Raw genomic sequence first — 22,291 nt, 5'->3', positions numbered from 1 at the left:
TGTCACAAGTTCTGGATTTGTCCCCCTGAGTTCTCTCTGCTGACCTCCTGCCATTTCTGCATCACGTCTGATCAGAATGAGGCCCCTTCAGGAGCCCCGTCCAGCAGCAGTTAGAATCTGGAATTTATCTTGCCTTCAGTTCAGTCAGTTCAGTCACTCAGTCGTGTCTGACTCTTTGCAACCCCATGGACAGCAGCACACCAGGCTTCCCTGTCCATCAACTCCCAGAGCTTGCTCAAACTCATGTCTATCGAGTTGGTGATGCCATCCAACCATCTCATCTTCTGTCATCCCCTTCTCCTCCTGCCTTCAATCTTTCTCAGCATCAGGGTCTTTTCCAAGGAGTCAGTTCTTCACATCAGGTGGCCAAAAATTGGAGCTTCAGCTTCGGCATCAGTCCTTCCAATGAATATTCAGGACTGATTTCCTTTAGGATTGACTGGTTGGATCTCCTTGCAGTCCAAGGGACTCTCTTCTCCAACACCACAGTTCAAAAGCATCAATTCTTCAGCCCTCAGCTTTCTTTATGGTCCAACTCTCACATCCATACATGACCACTGGAAAAACCATAGCTTTGACATATGGACATTTGTCGCCAAAGTAATGTCTCTGCTTTTTAATATGCTGTCTAGGTTGGTTATAGCTTTTCTTCCTAAGGAGCAAGCATCTTTTAATTTCATGGCTGCAATCACCATCTGCAGTGATTTGGGAGCCCAAAAAAATAAAATCAGCCACTGTTTCCATTGTTTCCCCATCTATTTGCCATGAAGTGATGGGACTGGATGCCATGATCTTAGTTTTTTGAATGTTGAGTTTTAAGCCAGCTTAGTCACTTTCCTCTTTCACTTTCATCAAGAGGCATTTTAGTTCCTCTTCACTTTCTGCCATAAGGGTGGTGTCATCTGCATATCTGAGGTTATTGATATTTGTTGTGGCAATCTTGATTCCAGCTTGTGTTTCATTCACCCTGGCCTTTTGCATGGCGTACTCTGCATACAAGTTAAATAAGCAGGGTGGCAGTATACAGCCTCAACATACTCCTTTCCCAATTTGGAACCAGTCTGTTGTTCCATGTCCACTTTTAACTGTTGCTTCTTGATCTGCATACAGATTTTTCAGGGAGCAGGTAAGGTGGTCTGGTATTCCCATCTCTTTAAGAATTTTCCACAGTTTGTTGTGATCTACATAGTCAAAGGCTTTAGCATAGTCAGTGAAGCAGAAATAGATGTTTTTCTGGAATTCTCTTGCCTTTTCTATGATCCAACAGATGTTTGCAACTTGATCTCTAGTTCCTCTGCCTTTTCTAAACCCAGTTTGAACATCTGAAAGTTCTCGTTCATGTACTGTTGAAGCCTAGAATTTATTTTGCCCTTGCGATGGTTAATTATATGTGTCAGTTTCACTGTGTCACAGGGTGTCCAGATTAGCCTTTGAACTGGTAGACTGAGTAAAGTTGATCACCTTCCTCGGTGGGGGTGGGTGGGCATCATCCAATCCACTGAGGGTCTGAGTTGAACAAAAAGGTATAAAGAAGGTGAATTTGCTCTCTCTATGCCTGCCTGCTGATCGGGGATATTGGTCCTCTCCTGGCTTTGGACTGGGGCTTACACCATCAGTGATTCTGGTTCTCTGATTGATAGATGGCAGATAGCAGGACTATGACATCTAAAAAGTTATTTAAAAAATTAAAAAACTGAGTTCATTGGAGTAAAGTTATGGCCATCATCATGAATGGGATTTGGAAGAATCTCTGCCCACAGTTTGTTCTTGATTTTCATGGATTTGAGAAGATGAATGAGAAGTCCAAAGAGGTCACCAGCAACTTAGTGACCCTCAGCGAGAAGCTGGAGCTAGGTCTACAAGAGGACAACTTCAATGAACTCCTTGCTGGGCAAACAGGAGGAGCTGACTAATGAAGACATGATGGAATTGGGGGCCCACAGAAAGGACAAAGAGAGACAAGAGGAAGAAGTAACTGAAGAACCAAAGAGATTCATGAGCAGGAAATGGCAAGAGAATTTTCCTTACTTGAGGAGGCACTGTTACTTTTTGAGGCTTAGGGTCCAAATGCAGACCGATATACAAAGGTTGCAGCAGCTGTTCCGAATGCAATTCTGTGCTACTGTGTCATCTGTGATGAAAAAAGAAGAGCTGCTATCCAGACATCACTGGATCAGTTTTTCAAGAAGGTAGATAGAATTCTATTCAGCAAGGAACCAGAACCTGTGCCATCAACGTCAGGTGTGAGTGAAACATCAGCTTGCCCTCTGTCTCCTACTGTTGCTTCAGTCGTGTCCGACTCTTTGCAACCTACGTACGGACTGTAGCCCACCCAGCTCCTCTGTCCATGGGATTTCCTACGCAAGAACACTGGAGTGGGTTGCCATATCCTTCTCCAGGGGATCTTCCCCACCCAGGGATCGAACCTGTGTCTCTTATGTCTCCTGCATTGTGGGAGACCCTTCAGCTCTACCATCTCCCACCTCCTCTTCCTCCTCTAGTCAGTAACTCTTCTGGCCTGTTCACTGGATGCCAGTCCCTGTGTGCCAGCTGTTGTACTGTACTACTGTACTTTTCAAGGTGCTGTGCTATAAGATTTTAAATGTTTTCTTTATATTTTGTGCTTGTTTTTTATGTATCATTTGTGTAAAAAGTATCATAAACCTATTACTATATAGTACTATACAGCCGATTATGTTAGTTGGGTACCAAGGCTAACTTTGTTGGACTTAGGAATATGCTCTCAGAACAGAACTCGTTGGTATGTAGGGGACTTGCTGTACAAACCCTGGGGAGAGAACCTTTGTTAGCACTCTGTCTCTTTATGCCAAGGTCTTATCTCTCAAAGTTGTAGACACCAGATTTAATTGCTGCCTGGGAGCCCACGTGTGACCCTGGGGCTTATTTTATTAAATGTTAATCCCTTTTCCACACCCGAGAAAAAAATTTAATCTCTTCCCCATCTTCTAATATTCCTGTATGTTTTCTTTCTCCCCCCTCATTCTTTTAGTTTATTTGTTTACATTTCATCTCTCTCTCTGGATGTATTTGCAACAGTGTAAGATAGAAAACCAAGACAAGGCGTCTCTTTGTCCTTCTCATTCTCTGTCCAGGGCACCTTTGAAAGCTTTGATATAACCAACCAAGAATTTTTTTTCTCTCTCTCTTAGACATTTAATTTAAACAAAACTTGGAGAAGTTAAACATTGACCTTTTATATGCTTGCCATGCTACTGACCCTCTGTCGGCTAGACTCCATGTAACCTAATGTCTTAACTTTCTGAGTCTAGCATGTTACCAGCACCTGACAATTCCTATCGTACCGCCCAACTTAAGTTCTGAAATATCAAATATTCATCTTTCTCTGAGAGGCTAAGTGTTGCTCAACATTTTGATTATTCTGGAACAGAAAGCTACTCTTCCATGAGTTCAGTGGTGTAAAAAACTAATACAATTATGTAAAGTTTAAAAATAAAATAAAATTTAAAAAAATAAATAAATAAATTCAAAAAAAAAAATTACCTATGTTGTGATCACTGACTGCAATCTGAAAGAAAATTCTTATCAGATATTGTCATAAGTAAAATGAATGAAGATGTCAAAGCATGACGGTAAAGAAAGCTGTTTGTGACTCTTTTGCTGAAAAAGAAACAGTCCGGATTTAATTACAGTGTCCAAGTGGTATTGAGGCTTTAGAAATAAAATTTGCATGAAGTTTGACATTTTACAACTTTGCAAAATATATTCAGATACTTTTTATTGAAATCATACCAGGAACTCCCGGTTCTTAACAAAGAATTAAAAATCAAGACTAGTAAGAGAGTAAATTCAACACATCATTTTTTTTCTACATCTATGCTTCCAAGGGAAAAATTACTCTCTCTCTCAAACAAAAAGAGATCTTTCAGAAAGGTTCACTCATAGTAACCACAAAAGGTCACACAAATCAATTGATTTCTGCTCCTTTTGGCTAGAAGGGTGGTTTGCAAAAAGGTAAGAGGCAACCAGAAGTAAGAGAACGGATGAGACTGTATTTTCACTCCCTCTCTCTGCCTCACCCAAAGGCCAGAAAAAGGCAAGTGAGGAACGGCCTCTCCTTCTTTCCATCGTCAGGCGGTCATCAGAGAAAAGAATGAAAATTTTTCCCCACTGCTGCCAGAACAACATATAAAACATGGGCTTTTCCCTTGAGGAAATAAACCTGGAAAGAAGAGAAGAAATTTCTTCTCAACCTCCACCCACTCCGCCCCCTACAAGCACCAGAAGTCAGCTAGGCAGACAATTCCTTTCTGGCCCCACTGGGAGGAATGAGGTGAGACTTGGCAGAAAGAGTGTGGTTTGGGTTTAACGTGGTTTCGCCCTCTTGAAAGGTAGAGACCCGATTTCAGACAAAGTGCCATTGTCCAGTTTCCATTCAGAAATAAAATGTTGTGAACTTGATTTTATTTTTCTCACAAGCTTTCAGGCTCTATTAGGAGAATGTAGCCCAGGAATGTAGTCTGAGGCAGAAATCCCTGTTCACAGCATTGCCTCAGGCAAATCACTTAGCCAATTTCTTCCCACTGTGGGGTAGGCAGAAAAAGGCCCCCATTTGCAATATTTAAATATTAAACACAAGGCCTAGGTGAACAAGAAACATAAATACTTCTTCTTGATGCTCTAACCATGACACAGGTTACCAATCTTAACATTTCAGCTAATGTACAAATTTTTCAAAAACAAAAAACCATTTCATCAGTATATAATATTTGTCTTAAGTAGTGAAAAAGTACAAAGGTTAAGGTCATTTTAAAGCAGAATTCTAAGGTCTTTAATTTTGCTGTGTCATTTTCTTTATCTTTCCTTCCTTCTTTTTTTGTTGTTGCTGTTATTGTTGAACTTGATGTTTTCTTTTGCTTCATTTTCATTCAGGACATTAAGAAAACTCGGCATGTTTGTTTTCAACAATATTCAACAGTGCTCCTGCCAATTTTCTTTTAGAAGTCAATTCATTTTTTAAAAAATATTTATTTATTTGACTGTGCCAGGTATTAGTCAAGGCACTCAGGATCTTTAGTTGAGGAATTTAGGATCTAATTCCCTGCCCAGGAGTTGAACCCTGGCCCCCTGCATTGGGAGCACAGAGTCTTTGCCATTGGATCACCAGGGAAGTCCACGCAACTTTTGATAATCATACTCTTTGGACTTTTCTCTCTTCTCTCTTTACCTACCCTGGCCCAAATTCTAAGCCTGAGGTTTTTCGGTGAATGTAAATTCAATTTCAAACACTATTCCAAACAGGTAATGCTTATATTGGTAGAAAAAAAAGGAAGGATGGCCTTAACCTTGTAACTGCTGTGTAAACCATGTTGTGTCTTCATAAAGTAAGCTTTATAGTTTCACTATAAACAACTGGGCTTCCAAGGTGGCTCAGTGGTAAAAATTCCGCCTGCCAAGCAGGAGACTCAGGAGATGCAGGTTCTGTTCCTGGGTCAGAATGATCCCCCAGGGGAGGAAGTGGCAACCCATTCCAGTATTCTTGCCTGGAGATGGACAGAGGATCCTGGTGGGCTACAGTCTACGGGGTTGCAAAGAGATGGAACACAACTTACCCCCTAAACCACTATAAACATTAGGGAGAGGAGAAATGAATCAAAACCAAGACTGAAAGAGTAACAGAATGAAAAGTACAAAGGAAATAAAAATACAGAAACACAAGAAACAGCTTATCCTTATTTCAAAATAGTATCTTCACCATAACTTTTATTTTTCATTGCCTTTCCAGGGAGCTCAGAGGACCTTGCTAGCAGCACAGACTTCCCATAGTTCACTTTTGAGCTGGGAGGAAAACAGTGTTACTGTGACTCTCATTTTACAAATGAAAAACATGAAGGCAAAAGGTGGCATGATTAACTCAGTCTCACTAGTCAGTATGGAATCTTTGAACAAATGGCTTCTTTTTCAAACACTGAAAACTGACTTTGAACTTGCCTGATGGTCCTGTGGTTAAGTATTTGCCTGCCAATGCAGGGGATTTAGGAACTGGCCAGAACGTGCAGGAAGGCTCTGCAACTCTTCCCCATGTGCAACCAAGGCTGTGACGCATCCTCAACCAACCAGAGACCACCACTAGGGGTTGCACATCCCCACTCGGCCTGGCCAGGGAGGCGATGACCCTCTCTGACAGGCTGGGTGGAGCCCCCCGCTCACCCTCTGCAGGTGAGCAAGTAGCTGTCAGCCCTGACCAGCTGCCTTCGTGGGCCAACCGTTTGGTCAGAAAACCTGTAACATCTCATGCCACAAGGCCCAGCTAGTCATTCATAGGCCTATGAATTCAGAGCAGCCTTGAAGTTGCCAAGAGTCGGATACAACTGAAGCGACTGAGCACTCCCGTCATCAAAACTGCAGTATGGTGTCGGACCAACAGATTTCGTAGAAACGGATTCTTCATGTTGATGTATGGCAGAAGCCAACACAATACTGTAAAGCAATCATCCTCCAATTAAAAAATAAATTAAAAAAAAACACGGATTCTCATGAGAACAGTCCTTACTCTATTTACAGAATCCAGGAATGTTCCAGTACAACATTTTAGTTCACCTCTTGCCTTGATAGGAGTGACCCTCACCAGACCAGCACATGGACTCCCAAGTGGCAAGACAGGGGGTTGGGCCACGAGTCTGAGTTACCTGGGCTTGAAGCGGTGAACTGCGGCTGGTCACCCGTCAACAGGTCAGCAGGGCAAAGTCGCACAGTCGACAGGTGTGTATTCATTAACAGAATGCAAATGCAAAAACAGGCGTATGTTGTCCAAGGGAGCAGGTAACATGCCCTTCCTGACTGTGGGGAGTGTTCCCACAATGGGCTCTGGGCTAATGCGGACATCACAGTGGTTCCTAATAAGTCACCTTTTCCTACCAAGGATATTGTAGTTTCAATATTTTTACATCAAAATGAGGTTGCTTTCCTACTCTTTTTTTTTTTTTTTCTTTCCGTACACTGGGACTTCATTGCTACGTTCAGGCTTTCTCTCGTTGTGGTGAGCAAAGGCTACTCCCCAGATGAAGTGCATGGACTTCTCACTGCAGTGGCCGGAGCACCACTGGACCGCCAGGAAAAGGGAAGCCCCTTTCCTACTGTCTCGAGCAAACTATAAACACGGAAGGCTAACTTGGATAAATTAAAGACACTCAGTAATACAAATGATTAAACATCACTAGATCTGTGAATTCATCCAGTCTGGCTCCAGGTCTGTAGAGTAGGCGTGGGGTTCCCCAGGGCACTCTAATCTTTGAGAGGGTTTGTGAAGGAACAATACCTTGCAGTAATGGCTAACATTTACAACTCTGCAAGGAATGGAGCTAAATCTTTATCTTAGTTAATCCTCCCAACAACCCAATCTCAATCTATGTAAGATAACATTACCATCCTCATTGTGTCAGTGAGGAAACAGAGCTCACGGTTAGGCTGAGACCACACCACACGTGACAAGCCAGGTCCCTTGAGCCAAAACCATACCCACCCTGACCCCTGTGTGTGTGTCCGCTCAGTCACTCCAGTCGTGTCCAACTCCGCGACGCTGTGGACTGTAGCCCACCAGGCTCCTAGGTCCACAAGGACTGTTAACACGTAACAATGAGCACTTTGAACCTCTGACTAAAACAAGTTCCTACATAGACCCTCCTAGAGAGAGACTTCTGGCAGACCTTCTTCAAGCCCAGGAAGGACGGACGTTTTCCCGGAACAGGTGTGGAGAGGAGGCCAAGGGAAATGGCCAGTTTATTTTTTTTCCAGATGAGATATTTGTGTGGTAGTATTCTGAAAATAGGAGTTTTTTCTTTTTCCATTGCCTGCTGTCCCCACCTGAGAGCAAGTGCCTTCCCAGGGGCCCCTCTGTCCACGTCAGTCCCCAGGGCCAGCAGAGCTTCCACTCCTGATGGCCAGCTTGAGTGAATGAATACGCCAAGGGCCCCGCTGGACTTAATTCACTGCTGAGAGCCAGGAAAAACAGCCCCATAAATCTTCCCCCATCGAGAAAAGGCGGGGCTTCCCACGATGAGATAAACAAATTGAACATTTCAAAGCCACCTGTTAGGTACTCACCCCAATTTGCATATAAATACCAACCGACAGCCTCCTGTGGTTAAACAAGATGGGTAAGGACGAGGGGGTTTATGGTCCACTCCTAGTGCTTGTCACAAACCAGCGCCAGAAAAGGCTGACCTCCGAACCTGCTTCACAATCAAGTGTCAGGCCTGGGAAATGACCCTTGACATTAGCATCCCAGAGGGACGGACTATCTGCCTTCAGGCAGCCTCCGACAGCAGTGCCCCCTCCAAGCTTACGGACAGGAAGAGTCCGGGGGAGTCCAGCGGGCTGGCAGCCACACCAGGTTTGCAGGGAAGTTTGCCTTTGAAAATGTTGACAGACAACAACAGTGCTGCTTTTGGAGAAATGGGGTTTCTCCTTTCCACACTTTATCTGTATTTTTAGCAAACACTACTGGAGGCAGGTTGACTTTGGTTTGAGCCAGGTCTCATGGAAAATGTAAATACATGTACATACAAAATATTGCTAAATAAATAAAGGGACTGTGGGAAACTAGAAATAATGCAAAGATTGGAAAGGCACAAATGATCATCCTCTACCCATACATTTTTTTAAATTTACCTTTGGTTATTTATTTCTTAAGAAAAATTATATATATATAATAAATGATATGATAATAAAATAATAATATAATATAGAATTGTTTTTTACAGATTTCCTGGTGGCTAAGACAGTAAAGAATCTGTCTGCAATTCAGGAGATCCAGGTTCAGTCCCTGGGTCAGGAAGATTCCCTGGAGAAGGGAATGGCAAGCGACTCCAGTATCCTTGCCTGGAGAATCCCATGGACATAGGAGCCTAGTGGGCTACAATCCATGGGGTCACAAAGAGTCAGACACAATTGAGCAGCTAACACACACACATAGAATATTTTTGGCTACACTCGGTATATATAAATTATATTATATATTATGGTATTATATTAATATGATTAATAAATTATTGGTATATTTATATATAAATTATAAATATCAATAAGTTATTGATATATGTAGAAATACATAAACAATATCAATAAATTAATGCTATTGATGTTCTATCAATTTTATCATATGGGTTCAATCCCTGGGTCAGGAAGATCCCCTAGAGAAGGAAATGGCAACCCATTCCAGTAATCTTGCCTGGGAAATCTCGGAGAGAGGAGCATAGTGGGCTATAGTCCATGGGGTCACAAAAGAGTCAGATACAACTTAAGTGACGGAACACGCACATTATGATATTATATTAATTATATCATCATAGTGATATAATAATTATATTAAAATAATATAAACTATATAATAATACAATAAAAGAAAGCCCTGCAAAAGTCTAAATTATAAAACTGTAAATGGATGCACCAGAACCACTTGAGTTTTGAAGTGAAAGCATTTTCAAATCAAAATGCTAAATGTTTGAGGGGGGCAGGGGATTTATTTATAACTTTTGGTGTGCTCTTGAATGAAAGACTCAGCAAACTATACACTGCTTTCATTACAGCCTCTGGTCAGAGGCTCATTTCCAAGAGAAGAAAAAAGCACTTGCTGAACTTGCCCCAGTGGGGCTGAGACGAACCATTAAAGATGAAATGGTGTGTCTGCCCGCACATTCCGGATCCTTGAACTTTGTGACGACCACAGCTCTCAGGGGCTTGTTCTTAACTCCTGAGAGAAACCATGTTTGACGAAACTTTGAATATTTTAAAATAATAAGATGAAAATACAACTCTTGGATTCATGCGCAGTGAGGACGTACTTCTTGGTGAGTCTGTTTCCTTCAGTGAGCTTAGAGGCTGCGCTAACTTTACAAGCTGGCCACACCTCAAACCCTTCATAAGTAATTCGTTTTCCTTTAGGCTGCCGGTAGAAACAATAGTTTGGGGTAAAGAAACAAACAGAAAGACAATGTTTATTTACTGACAATCTAAACTCAGGCACCTGTTGACAAGAAGCCTTGATCTTTCCTTCATCTCCTTCTCCCCTTGGATTTTGGAAATCTACATAGGTGACTAATCCTAGATCCTCCCTGCTGGGAGTTCACAGTTTAAGCCTTAAGTCCAGGTGAGAAATACCCAGTTCACCAAGGCAACAGTGAGTTAAAATCTGTGGTATCAAAGCAAGGATCCTTCAATTAAAAATAAATAATTTTTTTAAAAAATCACATCCACTACATTTAGTAAAACATGTTTCCACCTGAACATCTAACACTTGAAAAGAGATAAACTGCTTGAAGTGTGGTGTTTCTCCACTGTTCTCATCAGACCCAGGGCAGTTCCGAGAGGGAGAGACCCAGGATAAGGAGCTTCATGCATTTCGCTTGGTTTTCACTGCTTAAACAATTTTTGTTCCATTAGGTTTGTAACGCAAGATCTTTCAGTCTTCACATGTCTAAAAACAAACCGCTGACAAATTCCAACATCTACTTACACACTGTCTTTTTTTTTTTTTTTTCACACTGTCTTGAAATTTGTTAAACATAAAATCATTCCAGGATTACTAAGACCCTTGGCTGGAATGGCCTTTGTTTATACATACAGTGTGTGATAAATACTAATAGTTATCAACTCATCTTCTCAGGCTTCTGTTCAGGCTTAGTCCAATATCAATCTAATCTGCAAGATACAGGCAGCTAAATACAAATTTGAAATAGCCCCCAAGAGGCCATCTGGCCACTGGCTACCAGGAAGAATGAATCTCCTTAAAGTCTTGACAATCTCCTTAAATGCCTTGAGACACTATCTAACTGCTTATCCAAAGAATCTTCCAAGATTGCTCATCAATGCCTATCTGGTTACCACCGTTCATATTCATACAAAGGGGAAAGTTTGCAGCCGAATGGAATGGTTGGTAGCCCTCCCTTAGTAACAAATACTTGTAAACTCTACAAAGCAGAACCATTGGAAAATTGCTGCCTTGTTAAAAGTAAACCCCTATCTGGTTAAACTCAGTCCTTCCCCCTTCTCAGTTCCATCTCCAAACTTCTGGAATGGCAGACCAGGGAACGATACCACCACACCACAGAACTGTTAGCAGTGTTAGCAAATCAACAAGGGTGTGTTTAAAGTCTAAAACTGTACTTCCAGTAAAGAGATGTCAAAACTTGAAAGTGTTTAATTTCATTATTTCATTGGATCTCAAATTCTCAGATCAATGATCTGATTTTTTTTAAGTCTGCAGAGTGAGGGCAACATGCACTGAATGAGTTGCAGGAGGTGAGGTGGGGAGGGAGCATGTGGATGTTGGAGCAACTTATTTTCTCATGATGACTATGATCCACAGAGTAACTAAATTAACTTCATCCAGGGAAATTAAGTTGCTCACTAAGTAGGGTGCCCCCCCAAAATTCAGAAAGTCCCCCAAGCCAACAGAATCATTGGATTTTGTTGGGACTACCTATGAGGCCAAATGTAATTGAATGCATCAATCAGACACATACTGTTCAAGCAGTTCTGACACCTTCTCTCACCTAACCTGGCTCCTGTGATCTTCTCAATGGACTAACCACCCGGAGCAGCTGAAATTCTAACAGAACTTCATTCTGTCAAATATGGAAAAACAGAATAGGTACACACAATGGAAAGGTTCTATCAGTTCAGTTCAGTTCAGTTGCTCAGTCGTGTCCGACTCCTTGTAATCCCGTGAATCACAGCACGCCAGGCCTCCCTATCCATCACCAACTCCTGGAGTTCACTCAGACTCACGTCCATCGAGTCAGTGATGCCATTCAGCCATCTCATCCTCTGTCGTCCCCTTCTCCTCCTGCCCCTAATCCCTCCCAGCATCAGAGTCTTTTCCAATGAGTCAACTCTTCGCATGAGGTGGCCAAAGTACTGGAGTTTCGGCTTTAGCATCATTCCTTCCAAAGAAATCCCAGGGCTGATCTCCTTCAGAATGGACTGATTGGACCTCTTTGCAGTCCAAGGGACTCTCAAGAGTCTTCTCCAACACCACAGTTCAAAAGCATCAATTCTTCGGCGCTCAGCTTTCTTCACAGTCCAACTCTCACATCCATACATGACCACTGGAAAAACCATAGCCTTGACTAGATGGACCTTTGTTGGCAAAGTAATGTCTCTGCTTTTCAATATGCTATCTAGGCTGGTTATAACTTTTCTTCCAAGAAGTAAGCGTCTAAGTAGCCATATAGATTATTCCAAAAGTAAATAGTTACAAACCAACATAATTTGTACCTAGGAGAGACTGTTGTTCAGTCACTCAGTCGAGTCCGACCCTTTATGACCAACCCCATGAACTGTAGCACACCAGGCTTCCCTGTCCTTCACTATCTCCCAGAGTTTGCTCAAATTCATGCCCATTGAGTCTGTGATGCCATTCAATAAAAGCAGTCAATTGAAAACAAATTTTTAAAAAGTTAAATCCAGTCTGCAGGTGACTGAAGGGCTTGCAAACCTCAAATGTGTTATCTGAAACACTAAAAAGTCAAACAAAAATATTCACTGTATAAATAGTAGGGACAAATAAAAACTTGTCAGGACAATTTTGAGGATTTAGGGGCCACTTGAGTTCATCCAAGACTCTTGTATTGGTAGGAATACCTACTTCCATGCAGCTGCTGCTGCTGCTGTTAAGTCGCTTTAGTCGTGTCAGACTCTGTGCGACCTCATAGAAGGCAGCCCACTAGGCTCCCCCATCCCTGGGATTCTCCAGGCAAGAACACTGGAGTGGGTTGCCATTTCCTTCTCCACTGCATGAAAGTGAAAAGTGAAAATGAAGTCGCTCAGTCATGTCCGACTCTTCGCGACCCCATGGACTGCAGCCTACCAGGTGCCTCCATCCATGGGATTTTCCAGGCAAGAGTACTGGAGTGGGGTGCCATCGCCTTCTCCGACCTACTTCCATACCTCCCCACAACTGTCATATAAAGTGTAATTACTGCCCCCATGGTATGGGGAACCAAACTTGAGTAGCCAAAGAGCCTAAGTGCCCAAGTTCACACAGCTGATGGGAATGGAGTCTACATAGGAATCCAGGCTGCGAGATGCCCAAGTGCTCTTGATTGCTCCCTTGGCTAAGTTCAACCTCATCACACCATGTAGCTTTTGAAGGTTTAAAGTTATGTGGGTGAAGAGACACAGAAGAGGACCAATTAAAGGCTTTAAAGAAAAAAGCTGTCCTGGCCCCAAAAAGGCTACTTCCAGACTCGATACTAGATGCCACCGCTTTCAAGCTTTTAGTCTATAATCAAGCCATATTGAAACCAGATTTACAAGATCTTCAGAAGAGACCTTTGTGATTTTCTAAAGCAGACATGTTTGGTATTTTAGGAGGGAGGTCAAACCCCCTATGGTGCAGTGTTTTTAATAAAATCAGTTCAGCAGAAATTAGAGACACACCAGTCAATTTCTAGGAAGCCTCGGAGCCATTCAAAATAAGGGAAGGGACGGGACGGGGAGGGGGAGGGGGGAATAACATAAAAGATGTAACCACAGACAGAGTTTTTTCAGAAGGGGCAGAATGTTTAAGGGGTGCAGATACAGAAATATCATGACAACCATTTATCTCTGGTTTGGGCAAATTTCCGCTTAAAAAGGGAAAATCACTTTTCGGGGGAGTTCTATGTCCACATTAAACAAGGACTGTTCCTGATCAGCCCAGCCATGCACTGACACCTCCAAGGAACGGCAAACATCTCTACGAGGGAAAAACAAACAAACCCGTCATCCTCCTTACATCACCGAATCAGGTAGGTCGCAATTTCATGAAGGGTCTTTTATCTCCACTCTTGGCAACCTCTACATTCTCACAGGGAACCAAAAGTAGACTTTATATTTAGCTCTTAGAAAAATCAAAGTGGAGAAACCTACAATATTTTTGCTGAAAGGCCAAGTTATGTGCAGATTTGACTTTAAAACTGGTGGCAGCAATACACAAATATTAAATAAGGGAGAGGATTTGTTAGGAAAAGAGACAGGGCCCACCTATTACGTGGCTACAACTAGAGCCCCACTGTGGGCACAGAGCCAGCAGCCTACCCAACAGGGAAGTGTGAACAGCCTTGCAGATTTAAGCTCAGCCCAAAAGAACCAGGTGGAGGCTTTTCTATTCATCTATTAAAGGTCTGTGATCTTAGCACCCACACACACCAGGGCTTCCCTGGGTCTTCTCCGGAGGAAGTTCCTGTAACTTCCCTGGAGTTCACTGTTGTCAAATTGTTTCAAAGAGGATGAATTTCAATCCTTCATGGTTTTATTTCCTAATGAATTCCTGAGCTCCTAATTAACTGGTATTGGGAAGAAATGTGATGAATAAGAAACAGCAGGGTGAGCAAGGAGAGGCCACTTTAGAATCCATGGTACTTGCACGATGCACTCATGACATAAGAACACAGAAGAGACAAGAAGCCTTTTAATCTTCAAGCCCCAAAACTACTGTAATTTGATCTAAAGCTTGAAAGAGATGGTGAGGGCAAAAATTTCACTAACTGGCCATTTTGATTCCTTCTCTTCCCTTAGGTTTGGAGAGTTAGGCCCCCAAATTCTTTAACTCTCTCAAAAAAAATGGATGCACAGAAAATGTAACACTTTATGAACTGTAAGTCACACATGCAAGAATTCTCAGTCTCAAAAAGCACAATATGAATGCCGTCATTTATTAAAACGCGTATTTATTCCATAGCCTAATTTATTTGGGGCTGTGGCTTATTAGTTATTAAATAACCTAGGTATTCATTTTTAGACTACTCATTTCAACTCAGATTCTTCCATCAACTGAGTGACGGCACCTGTCTTAAGGGACCCAAAGTATGCTGATCATAAAATATCCCCGAATATATGCAAAAAATCCTTTTTAACATTCATAAAAGGAAACCCCACAGGTACTCAAATATGCAGGCTATAGGTTAATTTTTAAGCAAAAGTTTCAAATATACAAAAGAATCAAGAAAAGAACCTACAAATTATTCTCATATTTAAGATAATAATAAAGACCCATTTTAGAGGAAAAGTACACATCTGGCATAGCTTTAAATTCAGGCTGGGCTTTATTGCCAAAGTCCTCCAGGAGTGGAAACACTATTATTTAGTGTGTTAGTGGCTAAAATCAACAGTCTATTTGATTATATTAATAAAAGAATCATTTGGGGGAGAAATTATTATTTAAATCTTAACTGACGTATAATGTTCACTATTGAAACTCTAAGATTGAGAAGTAAAAAAAATTTATCATTATAACACTCTGTTGAAGGAAGGTTTAAAAACTACAAGCATGAGACAATAATGTTTGGCTAATTTGGGGTCCAAAATATTTAATTAAGTCCAGAATAAACTGATGAATTAATTAACAGTAAAAGTAGACAGTGATTAACTTTGAAAAAAAAAAAAAAGATTCATTTAGTAGGCTTTTTTCCTTTTCTGATGGGAGGTAGAGACACATTTAAAAACAAATTCCAGAGCACTTGGACCAAGCTGATAAATATCACCTTTTGCTAAGGCAACTTCGGAAATTGATCAATGATATCTGACTCAGGTATAAATAAGTTTCCAATTTCTCTTTGATGAAAGCTAAAACCAGAATTATCCTAACAAAAAACTGTGGGTAAGACACTGAATGATGGGCAGTACACATTTAGAAATTCTCCACGCTGTAAGAAAATGACACATTGGCCATGTAAGAACAAACAAGATCTTGGTCTTGTTAAGAAAAAAAGAGTCAAGCCAAAATCTATAGTTGAGATCCTACACTGAGCAATCATAGGTCTTCAGTTGTATAATTAACATGTAGTTCCTTGCCCTTCCGGCTTAGTTTTTAATTTATGACAAGACACCACTAAATTTCAGACAAAATATATATATATATATATTTTAAATCTTTACAATAAATCCAGATGTAGGAGCTTACAGAGAACACATTTGTTTATTTAGGTACTCAATTCTAGCTCCCTCTGGATGCAAATAACCCTGGTAACAGTGTACAGAGTCCTCTCTTTGCTTTTTAATAATTTTAAAGGAAATAATACATTTTGACTGTATTTAAGTCTGTGCAAATAATCCTTCAGAAGAAATAGCCAAGATGCTGTTTGCAGAGGTCATTCCATCTCTCGCAGATGATGACGCGAGTTAGTTTTTTCTTCAGATAAAGTGCTCCCACCCAGCAGAACTCAAGAGGGTCCCAGACATCCAGTTCCGTGAGGCCCAGTCATACGAACTCCAGCTTCCCGTGCCCGCTGTACATGCCCCAGTGCACAAGCGACAGGATGCGGTCGTGGCTGAGGTCGGCTTGTCTCATCTTATCGCAGGTCAGACAGCAGTTCTCATGGCCACTCACGGGCACCATGCACTCCAAGTCCAACTTCGCCACCTGCCCCTTTTTGGAGTGGTGTCCATGGAAGCTGTAGTGCAAACGTGAGAGCATCTGCTGCCGCTGCTCCTGCAGCCTCTTGTTCTCGCTCCGCAGCATCCTCAGGGCCAGCATAATTAGCAACACCAGGATCAGCCCCCCAGCGATGGGAACTGCGATCACTGCTGCCCGGAACCACAGCTCTTTGGAGGACGTCAGCTCCTGCACTTTGGTGATGAGGTTTCTGTTACCATCGTGCTGATACCTGTTCCCTTGTCCTAGAGGGGGCAAAAGCAAACCCATCAAACATGGTCACCCTTTCCTGGAGCTTTGTGAGAGCATCTCTCCTTTTAAATGCAGTACCCCCCCTTAAAGGAGATCAAACCAGTCAATCCTAAAGGAAATCAACCCTGAATATTCATTGGAAGGACTGATGCTAAAGCTGAAGCTCCAATATATTGGCCACCTGATGCAAACAGCTGACTCACTGGGAAAGACCCTGATGCTTCGAAGGATTGAGGGCAGAAGAAGGGGATGACAGAGGAGGAGATGGTTGGATGGCATCCCCAACTCAATGGGCATGAGTTTGAGCAAACTCCAGGAGGTGGTGAAGGACAGGGAAGCCGGGCGTGCTGCAGTCCATGGGGTCACAAACTGTTGGACACAACTGAGTGACTGAACAACAGCAATCCCTTTAAACAGAGGTTTCCGATTCAATCAACATTTAGAACAGAAATGCTGCCCAACGAGGCAGAGGTGCTTCCAAAAACATTTGTTTATTTTGATTATTAATGGCCTTTTAATGGCTTCAAAATATTGGGAAAAAAAACAGGCAAAACCTATTATGCAGACAGATATCTAGGGCTCAGGCAGACATGAAAGTCACTCAATGGAGATGCATCTTTGCACCCAGCCTGGCTTCTCCCTCAGCCGTCTCTAATTACATCAACAACAAAATCAATAGCAGACAGACAAAGCCACGGCTGTCACAAGCCTAGAGGCCAAGCGAGGGTTTGGTCAGGGGGGTGCCACTCCTACCTGAGGCCTCCCCCTTGGGCGGGGTGAGGACATCCTGTAGCCCCCTATAGTTGCACATGTCTTCGTGACAGCACTCCAAAGAGGGCAAGGGGCTGCCGGAGTGGTTGCGAGCCTGTCTGGCTTGGCAGATGTCCGCTGTGCTTGCCAGGGAGTCCAGGCAGCCATGGGTGAGCGGGGAATTGGTGTTCTGAGGATCCAGAAGTCTGGAGAAGCAGGCGCTCAGCTCAGATTTACACATGTAACCAGTAGCCACGCAGTGGGCTGCATCACAGTAGCATCTGATTTCACCTGAAAATGATGGGCAATTGCATCAAATGGCTTCAGAGACCAGATAAAGCATCAGCTTCAACAACTGTGCTGTGCTAAGTCGCTCAGTCATGTCTGACCCTTTGAGATCCCATGGACTGTAGCCCACCAGGCTCCTCTGTCCATGGGGTTCTCCAGGCAAGAATACTGGAGTGGGTTGCCATGCCCTCCCCCAGGGGATCTTCCCGACCCAGGGACTGAACCTGTGTCTCTAAAGTCTTCTGTATTGACAGGTGGGTTCTTTACCGCTAGCGCCACCAGACCCCAAATTTCGAAGACATTCACTTTAGGGAATATTCAGCTGAGGGCTTAGAAGGGCTGACCACATGGATCCCTAGAGCCCCTTGTGCAAGTCAGTGCTCGAATCCCAAGTCAGGTAAATATCATCTTAGAAATGTATTAATCCACATAGCAGAGGATGAAAGTTCAGTGTAGGATAAGCTAGCAAGTAATTAAAAACACTTTTGTCTTTGAAGCAAAATAATCATCACCAGGATTTCTCCTACCGTAAGGTAAATTACATTATTGACTTGTTTTAATCCTACATGACCATACAACGTAAAATGCTAGGCTTTTTGATTTTGTCAGTATAAATATTTGATCGGAACTGCTGAATTGTTTACTACCTCGAAGGGCTGTGCCAAGGTTTAAGAGCTTTCGCTAACACCTTATAAAGTTATTAACTAGAAACACAACAATCTAGAAATTGCTCTGGTCAGGAGGTTTTAAAACTATGAAACTGGGCAGCTATTTGCAACCTCTCTAGAAAAGGCAAACTTTGCCTATAAAGATCTGTTCATGCAGGGGAGCTTTTAGTCAGATATTGTAAAACAGGAACTAGGCAGTTTACAATTAGTGGTTTGCTTGCCAAAGTCAATTTCTTTCAGCCCAAATGGAAAGTCATAAAACTGGGGGCAGGGAGGAGGGGGTGAAACTGCAAGGCTCCCTCCTCCCCCCACCCCTCAACTCCCCAGTTTTATGTGTAATTCAACATGGGATCTAAAACGGGAAACATTGAAACTGAAAATCCTCTGCTGCTTGAATGAAAAATCCTTAAGGAAACCTCAAATTTTTCTACAGGAAGTGATTAAAAGTTTCCTTTATAAAACTTAGTTTGTGAGTTGCAAGCGGGTTAACATTCTGCCACAAGATCTGAGACTTCCATGTCAATTTCTGGTTGAAACAATCTGGGGCTGGGAAAGATCACTCACATGATACTTGACCTGGTGGACCTCGGCCACTGTCACAGGCCACGGCTGTAGCCTGCTGTGAACTGAACTCAGGTACATGCCTCTCCCCAGCTTCTCCATCTGAAGTCTTAGTTACAGAAACCAAAGCTCTGAAACCAAAGCTCTGAAACTAAACACCAACACCAGGCACTGCTGCTCTACAAATCTCCTCCCAGCCTCACCTTTCTTCTTTCTCCTCCTTTCGTGAATGCCTGAGTAAGATGTCTCATTTAATTATCTGTCCAAATTCCATGCCACCATAAGGCTCCTAGTGCTTCAGTTCTTTAAAAAAAAAAAAAGAAAGAAAGAAAACCCAGCCAACTAAACACAGATCTTTGCCAACTTGAGTTTCACCGTGCAAAGCCAGAGGTCCTCCTCCTGTCCTAGGTCTGGGCCAGGGTCCCTTCCCTTCTCCAGTAAATAAGACCTTCCAGTTAGAATCCTGCTTTGCACAAGTTCTTTACTCCTCTCTCCAAGCTTACCCGCTTTTTTTGCAGAAAGCTCACTGATTTTAAGCGGGTGATGACTGAATATCCCTAAGTCTGACAAATTCCACATATAGGTTGAAAGAAGAAATAAAACAGATTAAAAGTCCATGTTGATTCCATGCACTTCAGACCTCATGCAGAAAAAAAGAAAGCTGAATACAAGCAAAATGCTGCTTAAATGTTTATGAGAGCCTATTTTAAAGACTATATTTTCAATGACCTAAAACAGTCTAATAAAAATTTGACAGGTAACTAGGAAAGTTCTAACAACTTTTTTTTTTTTAATTGGAGCCACATTGGAGCAAGTTGAATAGACTTTTGTGTTACTGTATTAAAACTATATTTCTGCCGTTTCATAAAGTTTCTTCCTGTGGCATGCGAAAAGGCCAGGAGGGGACTGGTATTTTGAAGCAGGGAACAATGCTCTTCTGTCTGCCCCCCTTTCTGGTTACTGTACGTGGTGATTAAACAAAAATGTCTGCTTCAGTCAGGACGGCTACAGGAGAGGCTGCTGGCTTCTTTTAAAGCTTTTGAAGTCCGCAGCAGTCAGAAACCTCTGATCCCCTAATTATATCATTATCAGGCGCATAGTTTCGGTATCTGTGACTTATGTCAGCCGCGGTCCGGCCCCGTTCGGCCGGTCTTTGATAGACCGGGAGGCTTCCCTCTGCAGGCTGCTACGAGGGCTGTTATTTAGGGTTAATTACAGCCTTTCTTCCAAAATAAATAAATACTGTAGCACATCATCTCTGCTGGCCCGGCTGATCCTTCAACCTCATGCCTGCTACATGGCAATTAGAGAAAAGGGGGCGGGGGGGTTGGTGGTGCAAAAGCTAAAAATGCCTCCTATTTTTTAGAAAAATTATCTGTTCACAGGACAAACAGTAGGCAGAGTTCGTGGCAGGGGAGGTGGAGGGCCCTTGAAATTCAAAAGAGAGTTGTCTGGGTTATTTCCACCTAAAAGGCGAAAGCCTGCAAAGGAAAAAAAAAAGAAACTGACCGCTGCAATTTTTTTTTTTTTTTTTTGAGTAGCGTTTATAAAATATGATGTGAGTGGGAAAAGGGACCGCTGACGGAGTCCACACCTTCCAGCCCCCAAGCAGTAGCGCTGCCCACACCGCTGCACGCGGACACACACCTGGGACACCTACACGCGGGGAGGCACCACTCGAGGGCTCACAAAGACAGTAAGACACACACACACGGACATTCACAGACAGAGACATTTAAACACGGAGACATTCCCAAGTGAAGATGTTCCAATACAGAGAGACACACAACAGACACACAAGTGCACTCATGGACAAAAACACTCAAATACAGACACACGTTCACAGCAGAGACACATTCAAATACAGAGTCGCGCACACAAACCGAGACACTCGGACTCAAACCGGGACACACACACGAAACACTCGGGCACGGTGCAACGGGGGGCGGGAGACTGCGGTCCCTCCCGGCCACTCCCGCCCCACGCCGCGGCTGCAAACGCTCAGAAGTTAACGACCGACAGACTCGCACAAACAGTTTGACAACCACTCGCCCCGAGGTCTCACACCACCTCCACGCGCCCGGCCTCGGGACACCGGGGTGGGCGGGTGGACCCGAAGCCACCGCCGCGACTTCTAAGAACAGACAACTTGTCGCGACCTGCTGGCTCGGCGCGGGAGGCCGCCTCTCCCGCCGCTAACAAAGCCCCGGGACCCCGCGGCCCTCCCCGGGGAGCTCGCGCCCCGCCGGCCGGCGGGCACCCACCTTTGGTGAGCAGGACCGCCATGGCGCAGAGTTCAAGCTGCAGCCAGATGAAGATGTAGCTGGAGTGGCGATCCATGGACGCCCCCCTCCACGGCCCCGGCGCCCCCGTCGGCTCCCGGAGCCGCGGCTCAGCTGCAGCCTACGGCTCCCGGCGCGCGTAGTGCATGGGTAATGCCCGGGGCGCGGGGCCGGGCCGCGGCCGGAGCATGGAGAGCGGCTGGAGGGGCGCGAGGGGCACAGTCCGGTTCCGCAATCCTGGCTCCCTCCGCTCGGCCCGACAGCTGGATGGGCTTCAGGCTCTGCTCTCGTCGGTCGGCCACTCGGCAGAAGGAACCAGCAACCCAGTGCGCAGACACCGCCCGCCGCGAGCTCCCGCCTGGGCCGGCCTGGGTCCGACCGGCTCCGCGCCGTAAATAGCGCCCCGCGCGGGGAGCCAGCAGGCCCCGCCCCACTCCGACTCCGCCCGGGCCCCGCCCCTGGCGCCGTGCGATTGGCCGCAGGGCTCCAGCCGCTCCGCCGGGGGGCGGGCCGGGCGCGGGCGGAGAGCTCTGCCCCGCGGCTCCGAGCGGCGCCGGCGTCTGGGCTGCGGGCGGCGCCGGCCGTCTCCCGCGCTCCCCCTCGCGGAGGCCGGGCGTCCGTGACCTTAGGGAGCCGCGGGTCGAGCTCGGCCTCTGGCCCTGCCTTTGGCCCCTGCTTCAGGGATCCTCCCCACCCGGCCTCAGGCCGGCGCGCCCCAACGTGTGGCTTCCTCTTCGTTTCCCCGAAACTCGCGAGGGACCCGCGTGGCCGCCTTTGGACCCGTCCCGCCGCGCGGCTGCCTCGGGAGCCCGGGGAAAGCCGTGGCGGACCCTAGAGTGAGCCCTGCCGGCCTGCTTGTGCCCGGGGAGGGCCTCAGGGCGCGGGGCGCTCTCCGCCTTTCTCCCCCTCCCCTCTGCGCATCCGCCTCGCTCGCCCGCCCTGTGATCAATAAAGCCCAGACAGACAGACTGTTGATCAGCAGGAGCCGCCGAGTTCTCCTGGGTAGACGGGACGAGTAGCTGGCTACAGACACTTAACGAAAATTAGCAAATCCAAAAGCACCCGGCGCCAGCGAGACGACACAGGCCGAGACTGAC

General features: G+C 44.6%; 1 protein-coding gene across 2 annotated transcripts; it reads right to left on the bottom strand.

The window, feature by feature from the left end:
- Window positions 1-14,673: 14,673 nt before the first annotated feature.
- On the bottom strand, window positions 14,674-21,563 carry BAMBI (BMP and activin membrane bound inhibitor). Of its 2 annotated transcripts, none has more exons than XM_086331210.1 (3): window positions 21,177-21,563; window positions 17,399-17,686; window positions 14,674-16,638 (listed from the first exon to the last, which is right to left on the bottom strand). In XM_086331210.1, exons 1-3 carry the CDS (start codon window positions 21,250-21,252, stop codon window positions 16,220-16,222), a joined length of 783 nt encoding a protein of 260 aa, XP_086187336.1. In that variant the 5' UTR covers window positions 21,253-21,563; the 3' UTR covers window positions 14,674-16,219. The 2 variants fall into 2 exon arrangements, with proteins under 2 accessions (XP_086187336.1, XP_086187337.1); XM_086331211.1 differs by lacking the exon at window positions 21,177-21,563 and adding an exon at window positions 19,116-20,876.
- Between the last annotated feature and the right edge of the window lie 728 nt (window positions 21,564-22,291).

This window comes from Bos grunniens, chromosome 13, assembly GCF_055505025.1.
Source record: "Bos grunniens cultivar Pamir isolate PY7600 chromosome 13, Bosgru_T2T1.0, whole genome shotgun sequence".
NCBI lineage: Eukaryota > Metazoa > Chordata > Mammalia > Artiodactyla > Bovidae > Bos > Bos grunniens.
Note: the sequence above shows the minus strand (reverse complement) of the source record. Positions and strands in the feature narration are given on the sequence as shown.

Bases quoted from the DNA above. Each gene is read 5' to 3' on its own strand.
- BAMBI (XM_086331210.1), bottom strand. From the start codon at position 21,252: ATGGATCGCCACTCCAGCTACATCTTCATCTGGCTGCAGCTTGAACTC. The intron at 17,687-21,176 runs GTGGGTGCCCGC...CATCATTTTCAG, and splicing joins GGCGGTCCTGCTCACCAAAG to GTGAAATCAGATGCTACTGT. The intron at 16,639-17,398 runs GTAGGAGTGGCA...TGCCCCCTCTAG, and splicing joins GCCCAAGGGGGAGGCCTCAG to GACAAGGGAACAGGTATCAG.